Source organism: Schistocerca serialis, chromosome 4, assembly GCF_023864345.2.
Source record: "Schistocerca serialis cubense isolate TAMUIC-IGC-003099 chromosome 4, iqSchSeri2.2, whole genome shotgun sequence".
NCBI lineage: Eukaryota > Metazoa > Arthropoda > Insecta > Orthoptera > Acrididae > Schistocerca > Schistocerca serialis.
In genome coordinates, this window is record NC_064641.1 from 223,140,970 (window position 1) to 223,160,859 (window position 19,890).

The 19,890-nt window shown below is 45.6% G+C and overlaps 1 protein-coding gene across 1 annotated transcript in view; it reads right to left on the minus strand.

The window, feature by feature from the left end:
- The window catches only part of LOC126474358 (partitioning defective 3 homolog), a 222,176-nt gene that overhangs the window by 129,656 nt on the left and 72,630 nt on the right, over nt 1–19,890 (minus strand). The window contains exons 2-3 of the mRNA XM_050101825.1: nt 17,172–17,408; nt 1,215–1,559 (exon numbers count right to left, since the gene is read on the minus strand). Coding sequence (XP_049957782.1) covers nt 1,215–1,559; nt 17,172–17,408 — 582 coding nt within the window. The remainder of the gene's footprint in view (nt 1–1,214; nt 1,560–17,171; nt 17,409–19,890) is intronic.

Genomic DNA, 19,890 nt, shown 5'->3' on the forward strand with positions numbered 1-19,890 from the left:
GAGAATGGCGGTGGCGGCGGTCATACTGAACGGCCTGATAGAGAGCAAAAAGCTCGGCCGTAAAGCTGGAGCACTGGTCGAGGAGCCGGTATTTAAAGGTGACGTCCCCGACGACAAAGGTACAGCCGACACCATCGTCAGTTTTGGAGCCATCAATGTAAATAAAGGTGTTACTGGCGAGTCGCGCACGAAGTTCGACAAACAGTGAGCAATACACTGCATCCGGAGTACCCTTCTTCGGGAGCGAGCTGAAGTCAAGATGAATGTGACCCGGAGCCTGGAGCCAACGTGGTGTCGGGCTCTCACCCTCTCTGAAGGTGGTAGGGAGGGCAAAATTCAATTGTCGAAGCAGGCGACGAAAGCGGACTTCAGGGGGCAGCAGGGCAGACACATACAACCCATACTGACGGTCGAGAGAATCGTCGAAGGAGGACTGATAAGAGGGGTGGGCGGGCACTGACAACAGCCGGCAGGCATACCGACAAAGCAGTACGTCGCGCCAGTAGGTCAATGGTAATTCGGCAGCTTCAGCATAAAGACTCTCGACGGGACTAGTATAGAAGGCTCCGGTCGCAAGACGTAACCCCCGATGATGGATGGAGTTGAGACGGCGTAAGAGGGATGGCCGAGCAGACGAGGCTCCCATAATCCAGCTTTGATCGGACTGTGAACCGATATAAGCGAAGCAGGACAGTGCGATCCGCTTCCCAAGATGAACCACTAAGAACACGGAGGACATTAAGGGAACGTGTACTACGGGCAGCCAAATAAGAGACATGCTGAGACCAACAAAGTTTCCTGTCCAGTGTAAGCCCTAAAAACTTCGGTGTCTCCACGTAAAGTAAGTGGTGAAACCATATGACATCGCTTCAGTACGAAAAGGCACCCCATTTCTTTCTTGTCTACAGGAATGGAGATGAAGTCAAACGACAGGAATACGGAATTCATAAATGCGATACATACACAAGCTGAGCTGTGCGACATATCAGCTAGTAGCGGGTGGTTGTAATTGAAGTGCAGTTACTCAGGGAGGTCCAGTGTGAGCTGTAATTATCGTATGGCAGCGAAACTTGGTAGACACGCTAATGTGTTAATGCTTAACCGATTTACACTCGAAAACAAATTAGATCCAGCTGTGACCACCAGGTGAAAATCTGGCGCTGTGCACTGTACGACGGTATGACATCGACGCCGTCATTTGAGCGCTGGCTCACCTTCCTGGCGGGCGGCGCGCGCAGCCTGCCGTTGGCCGGCACGCGGCAGGCGGCGTCCTTCTCGCCGGCGTCGCCGCGGGCCTCGCCGTCGGGCTCCGTCGGGACGGCGGGCGTGGCCGACCAGCGCTTGGAGCCGCCGTCGGGCGCGAGCAGCAGCACGCCCACGCCGCCGCCCCCGCCGCCCCCCAGCGGGTCGCCCTGCACCGCCCCCGCGCCCCCTACCGGCGCCGCCGACGCTACCAGCTGGTTGAGCGCCGGCTCGCTGCCGCGGCGCACCTGCAGCGACGGAGGCGGCGCCGGGGCAGACTCCGCCGTCACCTCGATGGCCGCGTACCGCCCGTCTCCCTGCGACACCGGTAAAAGACACGTCAGCGTCGAGGCACGCCTCGCTTTGAAGGGCAGATGGACGAGTATGGCTACAAGACTCATATAGGGTGGTCCATTGATCGTGACCGGGCCAAATATCTCACGAAATAAGCTTCAAACGAGAAAACTATAAAGAACGAAACTTGTCTAGCTTGAAGGGGGAAACCAGAGGGTGCTATGGTTGGCCTGCTAGATGGCGCTGCGATAGGTCAAAAGGATATAAGCTGCGTTTTTTAAAATAGGAACCCCCATTTTTTATTACATATTAGTGTAGCAAGCAAAGAAGGGAAAGCAGATAGGTGGAAGGAGTATATAGAGGGTCTATACAGGGGCGATGTTCTTGAGGACAATATTATGGAAATGGAAGAGGATGTAGATGAAGATGAAAAGGGAGATATGATACTGCGTGAAGAGTTTGACAGAGCATTGAAAAGACCTGAGTCGAAACAAGGCGCCGGGAGTAGACAACATTCCATTAGAACGACTGACAGCCTTAGGAGAGCCAGTCCTGACTAAACTCTACCATCTGGTGGGCAAGATGTATGAGACAGGCGAAATTCCATCAGACTTCAAGAAGAATATAATAATCTCAATCCCAAAGAAAGCAGGTGTTGACAGATGAAAATTACCGAACTCTCAGTTTAATAAGTCACGGCTGCAAAATACTAACGCGAATGGAAAAACTAGTAGAAGTCGACCTTGGGGAAGATCAGTTTGGATTCCGTAGAAATATTGCAACACGTGAGGGAATACTGACCCTACGACTTATCTTAGAAGGTAGATTAAGGAAGGGCAAACCTACGTTTCTAGCATTTGTAGACTTAGAGAAAGCTTTTGACAATGTTGACTGGAATACTCTCTTTCAAATTCTGAAGGTGGCAAGGGAAAAATACAGAGAGCGAAAGGCTATTTACAATTTGTACAGAAACCAGATGGCAGCTATAAGAGTCGAGGGGCATGAAAGAGAAGCAGTGATTGGGAAGGGAGGGAGGCAGGATTGTAGCCTCTCCCCGATGCTATTCAATCTGTATATTGAGCAAGCAGTAAAGGAAACAAAAGAAAAGTTCGGAGTAGGCATTAAAATCCATGGAGAGGAAATAAAAACTTTGTGGTTCGCCGATGACATCGTAATTCTGTCAGAGACAGCAAAGGACTTGGAAGAGCAGTTGAACGGAATGGACAGTGTCTTGAAGGGAGGGTATAAGATGAACATCAACAAAAGCAAAACGAGGATAATGGAATGTAGTCGAATTAAGTCGGGTGATGCTGAGGGAATTAGATTTGGAAATGAGACACTTAAAGTAGTAAAGGAGTTTTGATATTTGGGGAGCAAAATAACTGATGATGGTCGAAGTAGAGAGGATATAAAATGTAGACTGGCAATGGCAAGGAAAGCGTTGCTGAAGAAGAGAAATTTGTTAACATCGAGTACAGATTTAAGTGTCAGGAAGTCGTTTCTGAAAGTATTTCTATGGAGTGCAGTCATGTATGGAAGTGAAACATGGACGATAAATAGTTTAGACAAGAAGAGAATAGAAGCTTTCGAAATGTGGTGCTACAGAAGAATGCTGAAGATTAGATGGGTAGATCACATAATTAATGAGGAGGTATTGAATAGAATTGGGGAGAAGAGGAGTCTGTGGCACAACTTGACTCGAAGAAGGGATCGGTTGATAGGACACGTTCTGAGGCATCAAGGGATCACCAATTTGGTACAGGAGGTCAAATTGGAGGGTAAAAATGGTAGAGGGAGACCAAGAGATGAATACACTAAGCAGATTCAGAAGGATGTAGGCTGCAGTAGGTACTGAGAGATGAAGAAGCTTGCACAGGATAGACTAGCATGGAGAGCTGCATGAAACCAGTCTCAGGACTGAAGACAACAACAACGTATAGAACTATGAATGTTTTAGTCGGACCACATTTTTCGCTTTGTGATAGATGGCGCTGTAATAGTCACAAACATATGGCTCACAATTTTAGACGAACAGTTGGTAACAGGTAGGTTTTTTAAATTAAAATCAGAACTTTGGTAAGCTTGAACATTTTATTTCGGTTGTTTCAATGTGATACATGTACCTTTGTGAACTTATTTCTGAGAACGCATGCTATTAAGCGCGATTACCTGCAAATACCACATTAATGCAATAAATGCTCAAAATGATGTCCGTCAACCTCAATGCATTTGGCAATACGTGTAACGACATTCCTCTCAATAGCGAGTAGTTCGCTTTCTGTAATGTTCGCACATGCATTGACAATGCGCTGACGCATGTTGTCAGGCGTTGTCGGTGGATGACGATAGCAAATATCCTCCAACTTTTCCCACACAAAGAAATCCGCGGACGTCAGATACGGTGAACGTGCGGGCCGTGGTATGGTGCTTCGACGACCAATCCACCTGTCATGAAATATGCTATTCAATACCGCTTCAACCGCACGCTAGCTATGTGCCGGACATACATCATGTTGGAAGTACATCACCATTCTGTCATGCAGTGAAACATCTTGTAGTAACATCGGTGAAACATTACGTAGGAAATCAGCATACACTGCACCATTTAGATTGCCATCGATAAAATGGGGGCAAATATCCTTCCTCCCATAACGCCGCACCATACATGAACTCGCCAAGGTCGCTGATGTTCCACTTGTCGCAGCCATCGTAGATTTTCCGTTGCCCAATAGTGCATATTATGCCGGTTTACGTTACCGCTGTTGGTGAATGACGCTTCGTCGCTAAATAGAACGCTTGCAAAAAATCTGTCATCGTCCCGTAATTTCTCTTGTGCCAAGTGGCAGCACTGTACAAGACATTCAAAGTCGTCGCCATGCAATTCCTGCTGCATAGAAATATCGTACGCGTGCAATCGATGTTGATGTAGCATTCTTAACACCGACGTTTTTGAGATTCCCGATTCTCGCGCAATTTGTCTGCTACTGATGTGCGGATTATCCGCGACAGCAGCTAAAACACCTACTTGAGCATCATCAATTGTTGCAGGTCGTGGTTGACGTTTCACATGTGGCTGAACACTTCCTGTTTCCTTAAATAACGTAACTATCCGGCGAACGGTCCGGACACTTGGATGATGTCCTCCAGGATACAGAGCAGCATACATAGCACACGCTTGTTGGGCATTTTGATCACAAGAGCCATGCACCAACACGATATCGACCTTTTCCGCAATTGGTAAACGGTCAATTTTAACACGGGTAATGTATCACGAAGCAAATACCGTCCGCACTGGCGGAATGTTACGTGATACCACGTACTTATACGTTTGTGACTATTACAGCGCCATCTATCACAAAGTGAAAAAGTGGTCCAATTAAAACATTACTATTTCTTCACGTACTACACGAATATGTAATAAAAAATGAGGGTTCCTATTTTTAAAAAACGCGGTTGACTAGGGTTTGTGCCATTCTGCAGTACAATATATGTCCCACGACGACAGCGAGAAACTACCACATCAAGCAGGTGGGGGGGGGGGGGGGGGGGGGGGGGGAGGCGAGGCTTGCACACTGCACGTGCACGCGTGCCTTAAGCCACGACACACGGCAGCAGGGACATATTGTCTCAGCAGTGCCGTACCAGTTGCTATGCCGTGTGTTTGTCGCTCGCTTCTGTCGGCACTGCTATTTAAAGAGCACTGACCACTTTTTTCATTTTCTGTAATAACACAATATTTTAAAAGAACGCAAATTTTATGTACAAAAATGACTTCTTCTTTAAGAAAGGTTTATTTAAAAAGGAAAAATATTACCACTGTTGCTACGGCTAATTGATATTTAGATTTTTTGTTTTTATCGGTAAAAAATAAAACTTATTAATCGGGACCAAACAAAAACCGTAAAATAGCTGTTATTTAGAACTAAAATTCCGGTATCGCTTTTAGCCGGTCGTTTTCTCCCATACATACTCTCTCTCCTTTTACAGTTGCTCTTGTGATCTAGCCGTCTTTTGACAGTTTTTGTGCTCACGTACACCTTCCCACAAGTACACGGAATCTAATAAATATCTGCTTTTTCCAGCGGTCTGCGAGTACCCTTTGCCAGTTTTACGTGATCCTGTATCTTCTAGGTGCGTTTGTAATGACCGGAATGTTACATTTTTCCAAGATTTTTTTCTATGCTGTCAGTAACGTCCTTAACTACAGCCAGGAAAACTTCCTATTTCGCAGGCGCTTGTGCAACGCTATGACTTCTGCGAGATTGTCTTGACGCTCTTTTTACCTAAGCGGAGCAATGCACTGGTGAGATATTTTAATTCCTCATCAAGCTGCTCTGGTTCGCAGATGTTCCTTGCTCTATCCGTCAACTTTTTTGTGATGCCTCGCTTTCGTTGTGGGTGGTGGTTCGAATGCCGGTGTGTGCGTGTGTTTTCGGCGAACTGTGTGGCCTAAGCTACTAGCTTCCTTGAAAAATACCACATCAAGAAAATTTAGCCTTCCACCTGCCACCTGCCACCTCTTCCACGGTGAACTGAATCTTCGGATTAATCCCATTGAGATGGTTGTCAGAACGACCTAGTTCCTCTCTACGACGCCTCCACAAAACAAACGTATCCTCTACTTAGCGGAACCAAATATTCAAGTTTTTTTATTTGCAGGTTTCAGTGCCTGCTCCTCGAATTTTTCCAGAAAAAAAAATTCGCTACAACTGGGCTTAAAGAGTTTACGTTTTACACAAATTGTGCGTACACTTACTGTAAACTGATTCCTTCCGCACCGGGAATAAAGAATCGTTCAAATGATCTATGAGGCATCAACTAGGAAACAAGCTCAAGTGGCCCTGAGGTAATGCGGAAACGAAGATTGAATACAATGAGAGGAAGACTCGCCAGTATTTTACAACCAATATTTGAAAAGGAGGCGGGGAGTATTCTGTGAGTAGGGAAGCAGTAACAGCAGAATGAATCGGAGAGGAGACCTCAGTGGCACCGAATGTGGAGTAGTGACTGTACGTCACTTGAGTAACAGATCCCACCACGGACATTCAACCCATGTAAAACTGCCCTAGTCGACAGTTGGAGATGTGACTGTGGAATGGAAACGCGAAGGTTGAACACAGCTAAACGGACGAGAGGCAGTTCTCATGTACCAAAGGATAGGGACCGATGGGCATTGCTGAAAGTGGTTGAAAAAAAATATAGCATGAAGTCTGCAGCGATCCACAGTGCTACCAGCAAGCCACTCACCGCAATGGCTGCACTTTGGGAGTTGAGAAGAATGGATTAAATGGCCGAGCAGACCCACAAATTCACACATTTCAGCAGTGAATGCTGGACGACGCTTGAGGTGGTGCTGAAAGAACGGCGCCACTGGGCACTGGATGACTGAAGCCGACTGATTTTGAGTTATGAATCGTGCTGTACCCTGTCGCAGTCCGAATGTCTGGAGAACGTTCCCTGGCGTAAGGTGCAGAGCCAACAGCGAAGTACAGAGGAGAGCTGTTACAGCACTGGGATGTTTTTGGTTCAAATGGATCTGAGCACTATGGGACTTAACTTCTGAGGTCATCAGTCCCCTAGAACTTAGAACTACTTAAACCTAACTAACCTAAGGACATCACACACATCCATGCCCGAGGCAGGATTCGAACTTGCGACCGTAGCGGTCGCGCGTTTCCAGACTGTAGCGCCTAGAACCGCTCGGCCACTACGGCCGGCAGGATGTGTTTCGTGGTTAAGGTGTGCTCTTCTTTTGACGCTTAAAAAAGTGCTAATGTTGGAGGATATGAACACACGTTACAGCACTGTGTACAGTAGAACAGCAGTTCGGGGTTGAAGACTGATTGTATCAGCATGAGAGTGTACCCTGTCATAAGGCTTTATCTGTGACGCAGCAATTTGTAGACAATAGCACTCCTGAAATGGATTGGCCAGCCTAAAGTCCCGACGTGAACGCAATGGAACACCTTTGGGATGATGTAGAACGTAGACTTCGATCCACCCCAGCGTCCGCTGTCACGAAGTTCTCCGTGTAGAACTGATATATTGCATTACCTAGCCACAAAGGTTGAGGAAGCATGATAGCAGCTAGTCCAACCCTCTGACAAACGTAAAGTGCTCGAATAAAGTTCAGTTAATATTTTTAATTACAGAGTCAGCTTGGTCTTCAAATTAAAAGCCGACTGATTAGCTCACGGCCTAATTGGCCCAGTAGTTCAACAGTCGATTTAATCAAATGCCGATTAAATCATATCAAATTAATTACAATATACTGACGTCTGTTTTACTTAACACAGAATTTGTATGGTATTGCGTATTCATACAAGACGAAGGCAACTGTTAGTTTGGATTTCAGCCCTCCTTCACCAGTGGTGGAGGGACACACCCCGCCTGTCGTTTCCGTGGAAGACCTAGGTCTCCCAACCTGTGGGCCGTAGCGGTCGCGCGGTTCCAGACTGTAGCGCCTAGAACCGCTCGGCCACCCCGGCCGGCGATATACAGTGGAAGACCAAGTTTTGCATACAGTAAACAGGTTCTAACAGATGTAGGTTGCTCTAATTATGCTTAGATGAACAGGTTTTGCACAGTGCCGACTGTGGGGACCTGCTTCAAACCAGTCTTCGGCTTGAAGGTCGCAACAGTGACACGACTTTGAAGGCAGCCCGTGTGTTCAGGTGGTAAGCTTCTCGACTCGCTACATAACCCTGTCAAATTCCTCCAGCCACTCTCACTAGTTCAGACAACTGGCAGTCCATTATGTCAGAGTTATTTGATGAGCTTGTTAATTCATACATTAGTTTTGTAAATCTTAACGCCTGTTTCTTGCTACAGTTCAATATTTACTTTCCAGGCGAGTTTCGTATTTTGTGCTAAAGGCATCTTCAGTTGATTTTTTTTCTTAAATCAGAACATTTAAACATGAAACGTATAGATTCGGATCTGTTAACATCACAATTTTTGCACGCAAATACACCGCTATCCAAAATTAAAGCAACAGACGAGGGTTTTGCAAGGCTGCTTTTATTTTGCCACAAAACAGTGTAATCAGATGATAGTAAAGTAGAAGCAATGTACAGAACACAGAACGTAAACAACTGCAAAAAGCATAACGGTAGACAAAACTGTTCTTTGTTTTTTTTTCCAACTTTACGGATTCGCACGCACGTTCCGGTAACTGGTTAATGCGCTCAGCATGGTGTGCGACCACCTCTGGCAGCAATACAGGCCTGAAAACGACGTCATATGCTGTGAGTGAGGTCATCTGTCTCAAGTTGAGGCAATAACGCCCATTCTTCCCGCAGAGCTGCTCACACGTCTTGGAAAGTGGTTGGTGGATGCCGACGTGATGCAGCCTATCTAACTAGTGCATCCCAGACATGCTCTATGCCCTATGGGATTCAAATCTGGAGAACGAGCATGCCATGCATGTAGTATCTGCCGTTTCCAAGAAAACATCAACCGCCCGTGCTCTATGAGGTCGACAATTCTCGTCCATCAATACGAAGTCTGAGTCCACACCACCTCGCAACAACAGCACATGAGGTCCCACGACACCTGACAACATTTAAGGCTTGCAGGTTCACCCATACAATTTCACGGCGATCGAGTGCTCAACGTAATCCCTGCCCACGCCATTAAGTATCCTCCTCGATATCGGTCCCTTTCCACAATGTCTACATTCCGAAATCTTGCTCCACGTTCCCTCCACATGCGAATGGGTCGAGAATCACTCTCCAGACCAAATTGGGACTCATCTGCGAGAAGAACATTCGCCCACTGCTCGACCGTCCGGGTTGCATTTTGAGGACTCCACTCTAGACGTTCACTTCTGTGAAGATGCATCAGACTTACACATACAGGCGGTCTCCGACATTAAGGCTACTTTGCCGAAGCCTTCCGTACACCGTTTGTCTCTACACAACACTTTCAGAGGATGCCGCGAGGTCAGATGCCAGTTGCCGTGCCGTACTAAGGCGGGACCGTGGTGCCCTTACGGCCAAATAAAGGTCCTCTTGAAACGTCCCCTTTTGAAAAATTTATACATGACTGTGTTTAAACTGACACACAATATTTTTAGCGCAACGCAATCTGACTTTCAAAAATCCCTACAAAAGAATGGCCCTGACTAACATTAACCTATACCTTTCACAAACCACTTACCCCACCAAAAATCTTCGTTACTCGAACTACTGCAATACAGCGAGCGCCACTACTGCCAACTAAACAAAAGATTCAAACTACTGAAGGCACTAACTACTGATAGGCATAGTTAGCAAATGAAAGATTTTGATAGAGAACAAACAATGTCTTTACCTTAATAGTGTTGAAAAATCATAATATACATAGCAGTTCATGACATCCAGTCTTACAAATTTCAAAACTCCGCCATTTCTCTCCCCACATCCACCACTGCTGGCGGCTCACCTCCAACTGCGCAACGCTACGCGCTGTTAACATCCAGCTGCCCAACACTACAATAGCCAACAACAATGCAAACCAGCCACAGATTGCACACAGCACAGCCAGTGATATTCATACAGAGCGCTACGTAACGTTGCCAATAAGAAAACAAACAGCCTACTTACACTCTCTTTTTGATGTCACACATGGTCGACTCTCCCCTGGTTTTTGCGATGCTGTTTAGGTCTCCATAAATCGTCGCCACATCCGAGAAACAACAGAACGATTCACATTAAGCCTTCGGGCCACATCAGTTTGCGACTGTCCTGCATCTATTCTTGTTATGGCCGTCCACTGCTGAGTGTCTAGTCGGCGTCATCTTTGTGCCTTACTGCACCACCTGTGACTATACACAGCGATTGTTGGTGTGGGACTACCCGACAGACACTACCCCGTTTGACAGGTGCCCTGACGCCGTCGTTGACGTGGTTGTCCGTTGACTGGAATGCTATCTTCCGTGCAGAACACGATTATACGGACATGTGTTGATATTCTGTATGATTACACCGTGAATTAGACACAAGACGGGGAAATAGCGGTTTTGTGCTTTAATTTTGGGCACCAGTTATAAATAGAGTTACTTGTCTGTCACTGAAAAATCGGCGTTCCCTCGCATCTAGTCATAGTTTAGAGGACGCAATTCCCTTTACAAAAATTCGGCACAATTTCGCATCGATCCTTTTTCTCTTTTTTGTTACAGTGAACGAAAAATCGTCAGGCGTATGTATTAGTAGTGGAGACAGGTGTACTCAACGACAAGTCCGCTTGGAAACTCGGATAGAAATGAATGTTTCTATGACAGCCTCTGTAATAGTGTTCCCCAAGAGATTCTGCTGGTGACAGTTGCTTATTAGAAACCGCGGCTGCAACGGGCTTCGTCCAACATATGCAATGCACCAGATAAGTATTAAAGGGCACAATTAAGAAGGGAATAGGGTTTTCGAATTAAAAAATCATAGGAGACGCAGTGTAAAGCTACACACCAGTAGCCTGTTTCAACCGTAGAAAGTGAATTTCTGATAAACACTGTAAACACGCGACTAATATTTGTGGCGCGCCAGAGTTTGAGGCAGGACGATACTGCAGGAGGAGAACGTTAAACAAGTGACGAAGTTGGCGGGTCCTAATGAAAAGATCACGCAGCTGTCGGCGACGACCATGTAGCCATGTGTTAAGCACTGACAACTTTAGCAGCTCTGCGAAAGGACTGACGAGCACATCCTACAACAAAGGGCTGCACGGCAAGAAAAATGCAAAAGAAAATACAAGGAGAGAGCTGAAAAGCAACAATTAATTGTGCCGTACTACGAAAAGCATCTGGAGACGCAAGATTTAAAGACCAGAACAGTCAGAGAAACAAACTACTGAAATGCAGATAACACCAAATGTTAAACAATACACACGATTTCGTTTAGAATATAGTTAAAAGCAAAGAAAAACTTCCTTCGATGTGTTATAAACAACGAATTTATTACCTATGCATCTTATCCTATTAGCCAGATTCTTCTTCTACATCGCTGACAGTGACAAGAAAAAAATTTTTAGAACTGTTTAAATCAATGGTGGGAAGCGATACAAAAACTGTAGTGTGTGCTTTAGCGGTACTTCTCTGCTAGCTATGGGCAATCAATTTTCCAAATATGTGTAACTTTAGAATATGCAGTCATACATACAACACATTTATCAATCCTAGGTGAGATACTGAACGTAACACGAAAAACCAAAATAATCATCCTTTAGTTTTGGATGCTTTAACAAGAGTCATGTGATAAGAAAGATTACCTCTCTCTGTTGGACTGTCAGTTTTGGTTAATGGTGACTATTTTAGAACGTGTGCGTTCGTTGTCTACCCATTATCCGAGAGACTGAAATAATTACTGAAGTAACGTTTGTACATTTTGAACTATTCACAACTGTTCAACTTCGAACATTCCGAGTTTTACTGCAAGAGCCTACTATGCACTAAGTCATCTGTTAAGGGAATTCTACTAGCGGATGACTCGGTGTATAATAGGCTCTTACATTAAGGCACAGAATGTTCTCAAAAATGACTATACAAGATTTTTAAAAAATGTTGACGCTGTGCAATTCGCACAAAGCTGTGTGTTAACCAAACTTTCTTCATTTCAAGCGTTTGAAAATGGCTCAATAGCGGAAACTGCAGAATCCCAAATAACAAACAATGATATAATCTTGCAGGAACATTCAGGGATACATGTGGGTACTGTCTGCAAAATGTGTTGCGACTTACTAATAAAGAAATGACAGCTTAAAACGTGTTGCCTGATGCTGAAGCCTTACTGCATGAACACCAAAAATATTGTAAGTGATGAACTTCCTTCGTTTCATCATTTTGTGTGGAGTTGCTACCGAGGAATATTTTCGCATAGGTTTGAAATTATGTTCAATGTTCGCTGGAAGACGTTATGTGCTCTCAATCTCAAATAGTGGATGAATATAATTTGAGTAATCTGCGCGCAGTTAGTTACCCTACCTCAAAATATATGCATAGTTTCTAACTGTAATATTAGACGTATTGTGTTATACTTGTAACATAAGATTGTACATCCCAAGAAGGAAGAAGAGGAGGAGGAGGAGGAGGAGGAGGAGGAGGAGGAGGAGGAGGAGGAGGGGAAAAAAAACGACGCGCCACGAAGGAATTATCCGAATGGAACGGAAATCGGTAGATGTTCTATACATGTACAAACAATCAAATTGTTACAGTTAAAAAGAAAGAAAGAAAACTGATCGACTTATCCAAGAGAAAGAGCTTCACAAACTGATGAACGCAGTAACGCCTTGGTCCACTTCTGGCCCTTATGCAACCAGTTATTCGGTTTGGCATCGATTGAGTGAGTTGTTAGATGTCGTACTGAGGTATATCCTGCCGAATTCGGTCCAATTGCAGCGTTAGACCGCCAAAATCCCGAGCTGGTTGTACGGCCCTGTCCATAAAGCTCCAAACATTCTCCGTTGGGGAGATATCTGGCGATCATGCTGGCCAAGGTAGGGTTTGGCAAGTTCGGAGACAAGCAGCTAACTGTCTCTGCGTGCAGGCTGGCATTGCCTTGCAGAAATGTAAGCCCAGGATGGTTTGCCATGAAGGGCAAAAAAACAGGGAGTAGAATATCGTCGACGTATCACTATGCTGTAAGGATGCCGCGGATGGCAACGGAACGGCCCTGCTATGGAATGAATTGGCGCACCAGACAATCACTCTTGGTTGTTGGGCCGTATGTCGTGCGATAGTCAGGCTGGAAACCCACCACTGTCCGGAACGTCTCCAGCACGTCATCGCTGGTCGTCGGTGCTGTATTCGAAGCTGGAGGCATCACTGTAGACAATTCAGTGAGATTCCAGGCAGAAGTTGTGTCTGAGACGACCCGGCCAGCAGTGGGATTCCAATCCGACTGTCGCCCGCAGTACAGCTCGACAACCGGGAGTGAGGGTATGCGGCGCCATTTCTTTTCATTGCAGGCCCTTTTGCTTGTCAACCGAGGCATCCTTAAGCACAGTGGTACTTCGACGATATTCAACTCCCTGTTTTGTTGCCTTTCATGGCAAGCCATCCAGGGCTTATATTTCAGCCAGATAATATCTGCTCGTGCACTGCAAGAGTTTCTATCGCTTGATTGTGCTTGGTAGACCCTACATTGCCAGCAAGGTCGCCGGATCTCTCCCCAATTAAAGTCTGGAGCATTACGAGCAGAGCCCTCCAACTATCTCGGGATTTCGACAATCCAACACGCCAACTGCACAGAATGTGGCACGAGAAACCTCTGGAGGACACCCAACAACCTGTATCAATCATTGCCAAGCCGAAAAATTGCTTGTGTAAGGGCCAGAGGTAGACCAGCGCGTTATTGACTTGCCCAATTTGTAGAGCGTGTCTCTTGGAAAAAACATCCAATTTTTCTGAAATTGTAATCACTTGTTTGTCTGAACATGTAAACCACATCTATCGATTCCTTCATGTCGCGTTTTTTTTTTTTTTTTTGTCGAGTGTACCTCTTAGAGAGTAGATCGTCACACCGTTTTAAAGAACGTCAATAATTATACGAAATATTGAAAGTAAGATTTTTGTTCCCCTGGAATCTGTTACATAGACAATCTGCAATTGGAACTGTACACCGTGCATGGAGTTAGTGATATAGGTGGCGATGATGTACGAAGGTCACTCTAAAAGAAATGAACACTTTTTTTAAAAATCAATCTTTTATTCTACATGTTTGAAAGTTTTACACTGTGTAGATACATCCTTTAGGAACAATATTTTCATTTCTCCACATAATTTCCATCCTTCTTAACTACCTTACGCCATCTTGGAACCAGCGCCTGTATACCCGCACGGTAAAATTCTGGACCAACTTGTTGGAGCCACTGTTTGGCAGCGTGCAAAAGGGAGTAATCATCTTCAAACCTTGTTACACGAAGAGAGTCTTTCAGTTTCCTAAAGAAATGATAGTCACATGGAGCCAGGTCAGGACTGTAAGGCGGATGTTTCAGTGTTGTCTATCCGAGTTTTGTGATCGCTTCCATGGTTTTTTGACTGATATGTGGCCGCGCATTGTCGTGCAACAGCAAAACTTCCTGCTTTTGCCGATGTGGTCGAACACGACTCAGTCGAGCTTCAAGTTTCCTCAGTGTCGTCACATATGCATCAGAATTTATGGTGGTTGCAGTTGGCATGATGTCCACAAGCAAGAGTCCTTTGGAATCGAAAAATAACCACAGCCATAACTTTTCCAGCAGAAGGTGTGGTTTTGAATTATTTTTTTGCTTGGGTGAATTTACATGATGCCACTCCACTGAATGCCTCTTCGCCTCTGGTGAAAAATGATAGAGCCACGTTTCATCACCTGTCACAATTCTTCCAAGAAATTCATCTCCACCATTCTTGTACTGTTCCAAAAGTTCGCTGCATACCATTGTTCTTGTTTCTTTGTGAGCCAGTCAACATCCTGGGAACCCACCAGGCACAAATCTTTAACGCCAACACTTTCAGTATTCTGCAAACACTTCCTTCCCCTATCCCAACGTAGCGTGGCAATTCGTTCACTGTGATGCGTCTGTCAGCAGTCACCAATTCGTTAACACTCTGCACATTGTCTGGAGCGTGTGCAGTACGAGGCCTGCGGCTGCGAGGACAATCCCCAATCTTGCCGTGTCCGCTTTCATCACGTAACCCGCTTGCCCACCGACTAACTGTACTGTAATCGACAGCAGCATCTCCATACACCTTTTTCAGCCTCTTGTGGATGTTTCCCACTGTCTCGTTTTCACAGCACAGAAATTCTGTGACAGCACGTTGCTTCTGACGAACGACAAGTGTAGCAGCCATCTTGAAGACATGCTGTGACGGCGCCACTCACGGGAGCAGGTTGAACTAAGTTTGAAAACAAGCGAGAAGGATGTATCTACACACTGTAAAACTTTCACACATGCAGAATGAAAACTGTATTTTTACAAAAATAGTATGCATTTCTTTTGGAGCGACACTCGTATGAGAAAAGGAGAGTTGGCAGTATACAGGGTGTTACAGAAAGGTACGGCCAAACTTTCAGGAAACATTCCTCACACACAAAGAAAGAAAATATGTTATGTGGACATGTGTCCGGAAACGCTTACTTTCCATGTTAGAGCTCATTTTATTACTTCTCTTCAAATCACATTAATCATGGAATGGAAACACACAGCAACAGAACGTACCAGCGTGGCTTCAAACACTTTGTTACATGAAATGTTCAAAATGTCCTCCGTTAGCGAGGATACATGCATCCATCCTCCGTCGCATGGAATCCCTAATGCGCTGATGCAGCCCTGAAGAATGGCGTATTTTATCACAGCCGTCCACAATACGACCACGAAGAGTCTCTACATTTGGTACGGGGGTTGCGTAGACAAGAGCTTTCAAATGCACCCATAAATGAAAGTCAAGAGGGTTGAGGTCGAGAGCGTGGAGGCCATGGAATTCGTCCGCCTCTGCCAATCCATCGGTCACCGAATCTGTTGTTGAGAAGCGTACGAACACTTGGACTGAAATGTGCAGGAGCTCCATCGTGCATGAACCACATGTTGTATCGTACTTGTAAAGGCACATGTTCTAGCAGCACAGGTAGAGTATCCCGTATGAAATCATGATAACGTGCTCCATTGAGCGTAGGTGGAAGAACATGGGGCCCAATCAAGACATCACCAACAATGCCTGCCCAAACGTTCACAGAAAATCTGTGTTGATGACGTGATTGCACAATTGCGTGCGGATTCTCGTCAGCCGACACGTGTTGATTGTGAAAACTTACAATTTGATCACGTTGGAATGAAGCCTCATCCGTAAAGAGAACATTTGCACTGAAATGAGGATTGACACATTGTTGGATGAACCACTCGGAGAAGTGTACCCGTGGAGGCCAATCAGCTGCTGATAGTGCCCGCACACGCTGAACATGGTACGGAAACAACTGGTTCTCCCGTAGCACTCAACGTTACCTTGTACAGCAGCAACTTCTCTGACGTTGACATTAGGGTTATCGTCAACTGCACGAAGCATTGCCTCGTCCATTGCAGGTGTCCTCGTCGTTCTAGGTCTTCCCCAGTCGCCAGTCATAGGCTGGAATGTTCCGTGCTCCCTAAGACGCCGATCAATTGCTTCCAACGTCTTCCTGTCGGGACACCTTCGTTCTGGAAATCTGTCTCGATACAAACGTACCGCGCCACGGCTATTGCCCCGTGCTAATCCATACATCAAATGGACATCTTCCAACTCCGCATTTGTAAACATTGCAGTGACTGCAAAACCACGTTCGTGATGAACACTAACCTGTTGATGCTACATACTGATGTGCTTGATGCTAGTACTGTAGAGCAATGAGTTGCATGTCAACACAAGCACCTAAGTCAACATTACCTTCCTTCAATTGGGCCAACTGGCGGTGAATCGAGGAAGTACAGCACATACTGACGAAACTAAAATGAGCTCTAACGCGGAAGTTAAGCGTTTCCGGACACATGTCCACATAACATATTTTCTTTATTTGTGTGTGAGGAATGTTTCCTGAAAGTTTGGCCGTACCTTTTTGTAACACCCTGTAGATTTGTGAACCACCAATCGGTTCGTGCTCTGAAAATGTGACTCCTGAGGTCAAGTGAAGGGCACAGAACAGGTGGCACGGTACCTGGAAGATGTCGGGGCTGCTGGTGCCGACTGAGCTGCCGCCGGCGCTGGCTCCGTCGCCGCCGCCGTGGGGCAGCAGCAGGGGCGGGCCGCCACCGGACCCGCCCCCACTCTCCTCGAAGTTGGCGACGATCTGCTCGCGGTCGTCGGCCACGTCGAGCAGCCGGTCGTCCGGGTCCAGGATGCCGCCGCCCGCCTGCGACCGCAGGTTATGCACCACCACCCACGCGTCGTTGCCCTGCAACACGAGGGCGCACGCCCGGGTCAGGCACCGACGGCTACAGAGCGAGGTCGCGGCCAGTGCGGCATTGCTGGGCGAAACGAGCACACTGGACGAAGCATTAGCCGCCCCCGACAACCCTTTCTCCACCATTGGGACATACGTTTCCCGCGATGGGTTAGCAGAGAACTGGTTTAAATCACACCCAAGTGGAAGAGTTGAAATAAACAGTTCACATATTATGCAAAAAACTGATGATTTCCCAAACTGGGGAACAGTGAAGAATGGGGTGTCGCAAGGTTCGGTCTTGGGTCCTCTGCTGTTCTTAATATACAGGGTGTTACAAAAAGGTACGGCCAAACTTTCAGGAAACATTCCTCACACACAAATAAAGAAAAGATGTAATGTGGACATGTGTCCGGAAACGCTTAATTTCCATGTTAGAGCTCATTTTAGTTCGTTCTTCCACCTACGCTCAATGGAGCACGTTATCATGATTTCATACGGGACACTCTACCTGTGCTGCTAGAACATGTGCTTTTACAAGTACGACACAACATGTGGTTCATGCAAGATGGAGCTCCTGCACATTTCAGACCAAGTGCTCGTACGCTTCTCAACAACAGATTCGGTAGAGGCGGACCAATTCCATGGCCTCCACGCTCTCCTGACCTCAACCCTCTTGACTTTCATTTATTATTGCGGACGGCTGTGATACAATACGCCCTTCTCCAGGGCTGCATCAGCGCATCAGGGATTCCATGCGACGGACCGAGCGAGGTGGCGCAGTGGTTACACACTGAACTCGCATTCGGCAGGACGACGGTTCTATCCCGCGTCCGGCCATCCTGATTTAGGTTTTCCGTGATTTCCCTAAATCACTCCAGGTAAATGCCGGGATGGTTCCTTTCAAAGGGCACGGCCGACTTCCTTCCCCGTCCTTCCCTAATCCAATGAGACCGATGACCTCGCTGTCTGGTCTCCTTCCCCAAAACAACCAACCAACCAACCATGAGACGGAGGGTGGATGCATGTATCCTCGCTAACGGAGGACATTTTGAACATTTCCTGTAAAAGTGTTTGAAGTCACGCTGGTACGTTCTGTTGCTGTGTGTTTCCATTCCATGATTAATGTGATTTGAAGAGAAGTAATAAAATGAGCTCTAAGAAGGAAAGTAAGCGTTTCCGGACACATGTCCGCGTAACATCTTTTCTTTCTTTGTGTGTGAGGAATGTTTCCTGAAATTTTGGCCGTACCTTTTTGTAACACCCTGTATATTAATGACTTGCCATTCTATATTCACGAAGATGCAAAGCTGGTACTTTTTGCCGATGATGCAAGTATAGCTATCACACCCGACAGACAAGAATTAACTGGTGAAATTGTAAACGATGTTTTTCAGAAAATCATTGATTGATTCTCTGCAAATGGGCTCTCATTAAACTTTGACAAAACACAGTATATACAGTTCCACACAGTACATGGAATGACACCATTAATAAATATAGACTTCGATCAGAAATCGGTAGTTAAGGTAGAATACTCCAAATTTCTCGGTGTATGCATTGATGATGGGTTGAACTGGAAAAAAACACAGTGAGGATCTGCTGAAACGTTTGAGTTCAGCTACTTATGCTATTAGGGTCATTGCAAATTTTGGCGATATACATCTGAGTAAATTAGCTTACCACGCCTATTTTCATTCTCTGCTTTCGTATGGTATCATATTCTGGGGTAACTCATCATTGAGTAAAAGAGTGTTCATTGCACAAAAGCGTGTAATCAGAATAATTTCTGGAGCTCATCCAAGATCATCCTGCAGACACTTATTTAAAGAGCTAGAAATCTTCACTGTAGCCTCACATTATATATATTCACTTATGAAATTTGTTATTAACAATCCGAACGAATTCAAAAGTAATAGTGTACATGGCTACAGTACTAAGAGAAAGGATGATCTTCACTACTCAAGGTTAAATCTAACTTTGGCTCAGAAGGGGGGTAAATTATGCTGCCACAAAAGTCTATGGTCACTTAATAGCATCAAAAGTCTGACATATCCATATAGCATTTAAAACGAAATTAAAAGAATTTCTTAATGGAAACTCCTACTCATTAGATGAATTTTTGGATATAGTAAGTGGGTAATTTCCCAACCTCCACAAAAAAATTATTGAGTGTCATTTAATATTTTGTCTAATGTAATATCTTGTATAGACACCTTTTATTAACCTGACACGTTCCACATCATTACGAAGTGTCGTATTCATTATCTATGGAGCAAGTACTAATCTAACCTAATCTAAAACTTGCTGCGTAAGCAATAACAGCAGAATGGATCAGTCAGGAGAGCTCAACGATTTTGAACTAGTACCAAACTCTCCGCAACACGTTGTTAGGTGGCTTGCGGAGTATGATGTACCAGGTGTAGAAGTATGAAACCGAAGTTTCCCTATAGATGGTGCTAGCCGTCAGTGTTGGGTCTGTGAGACGGCGGGA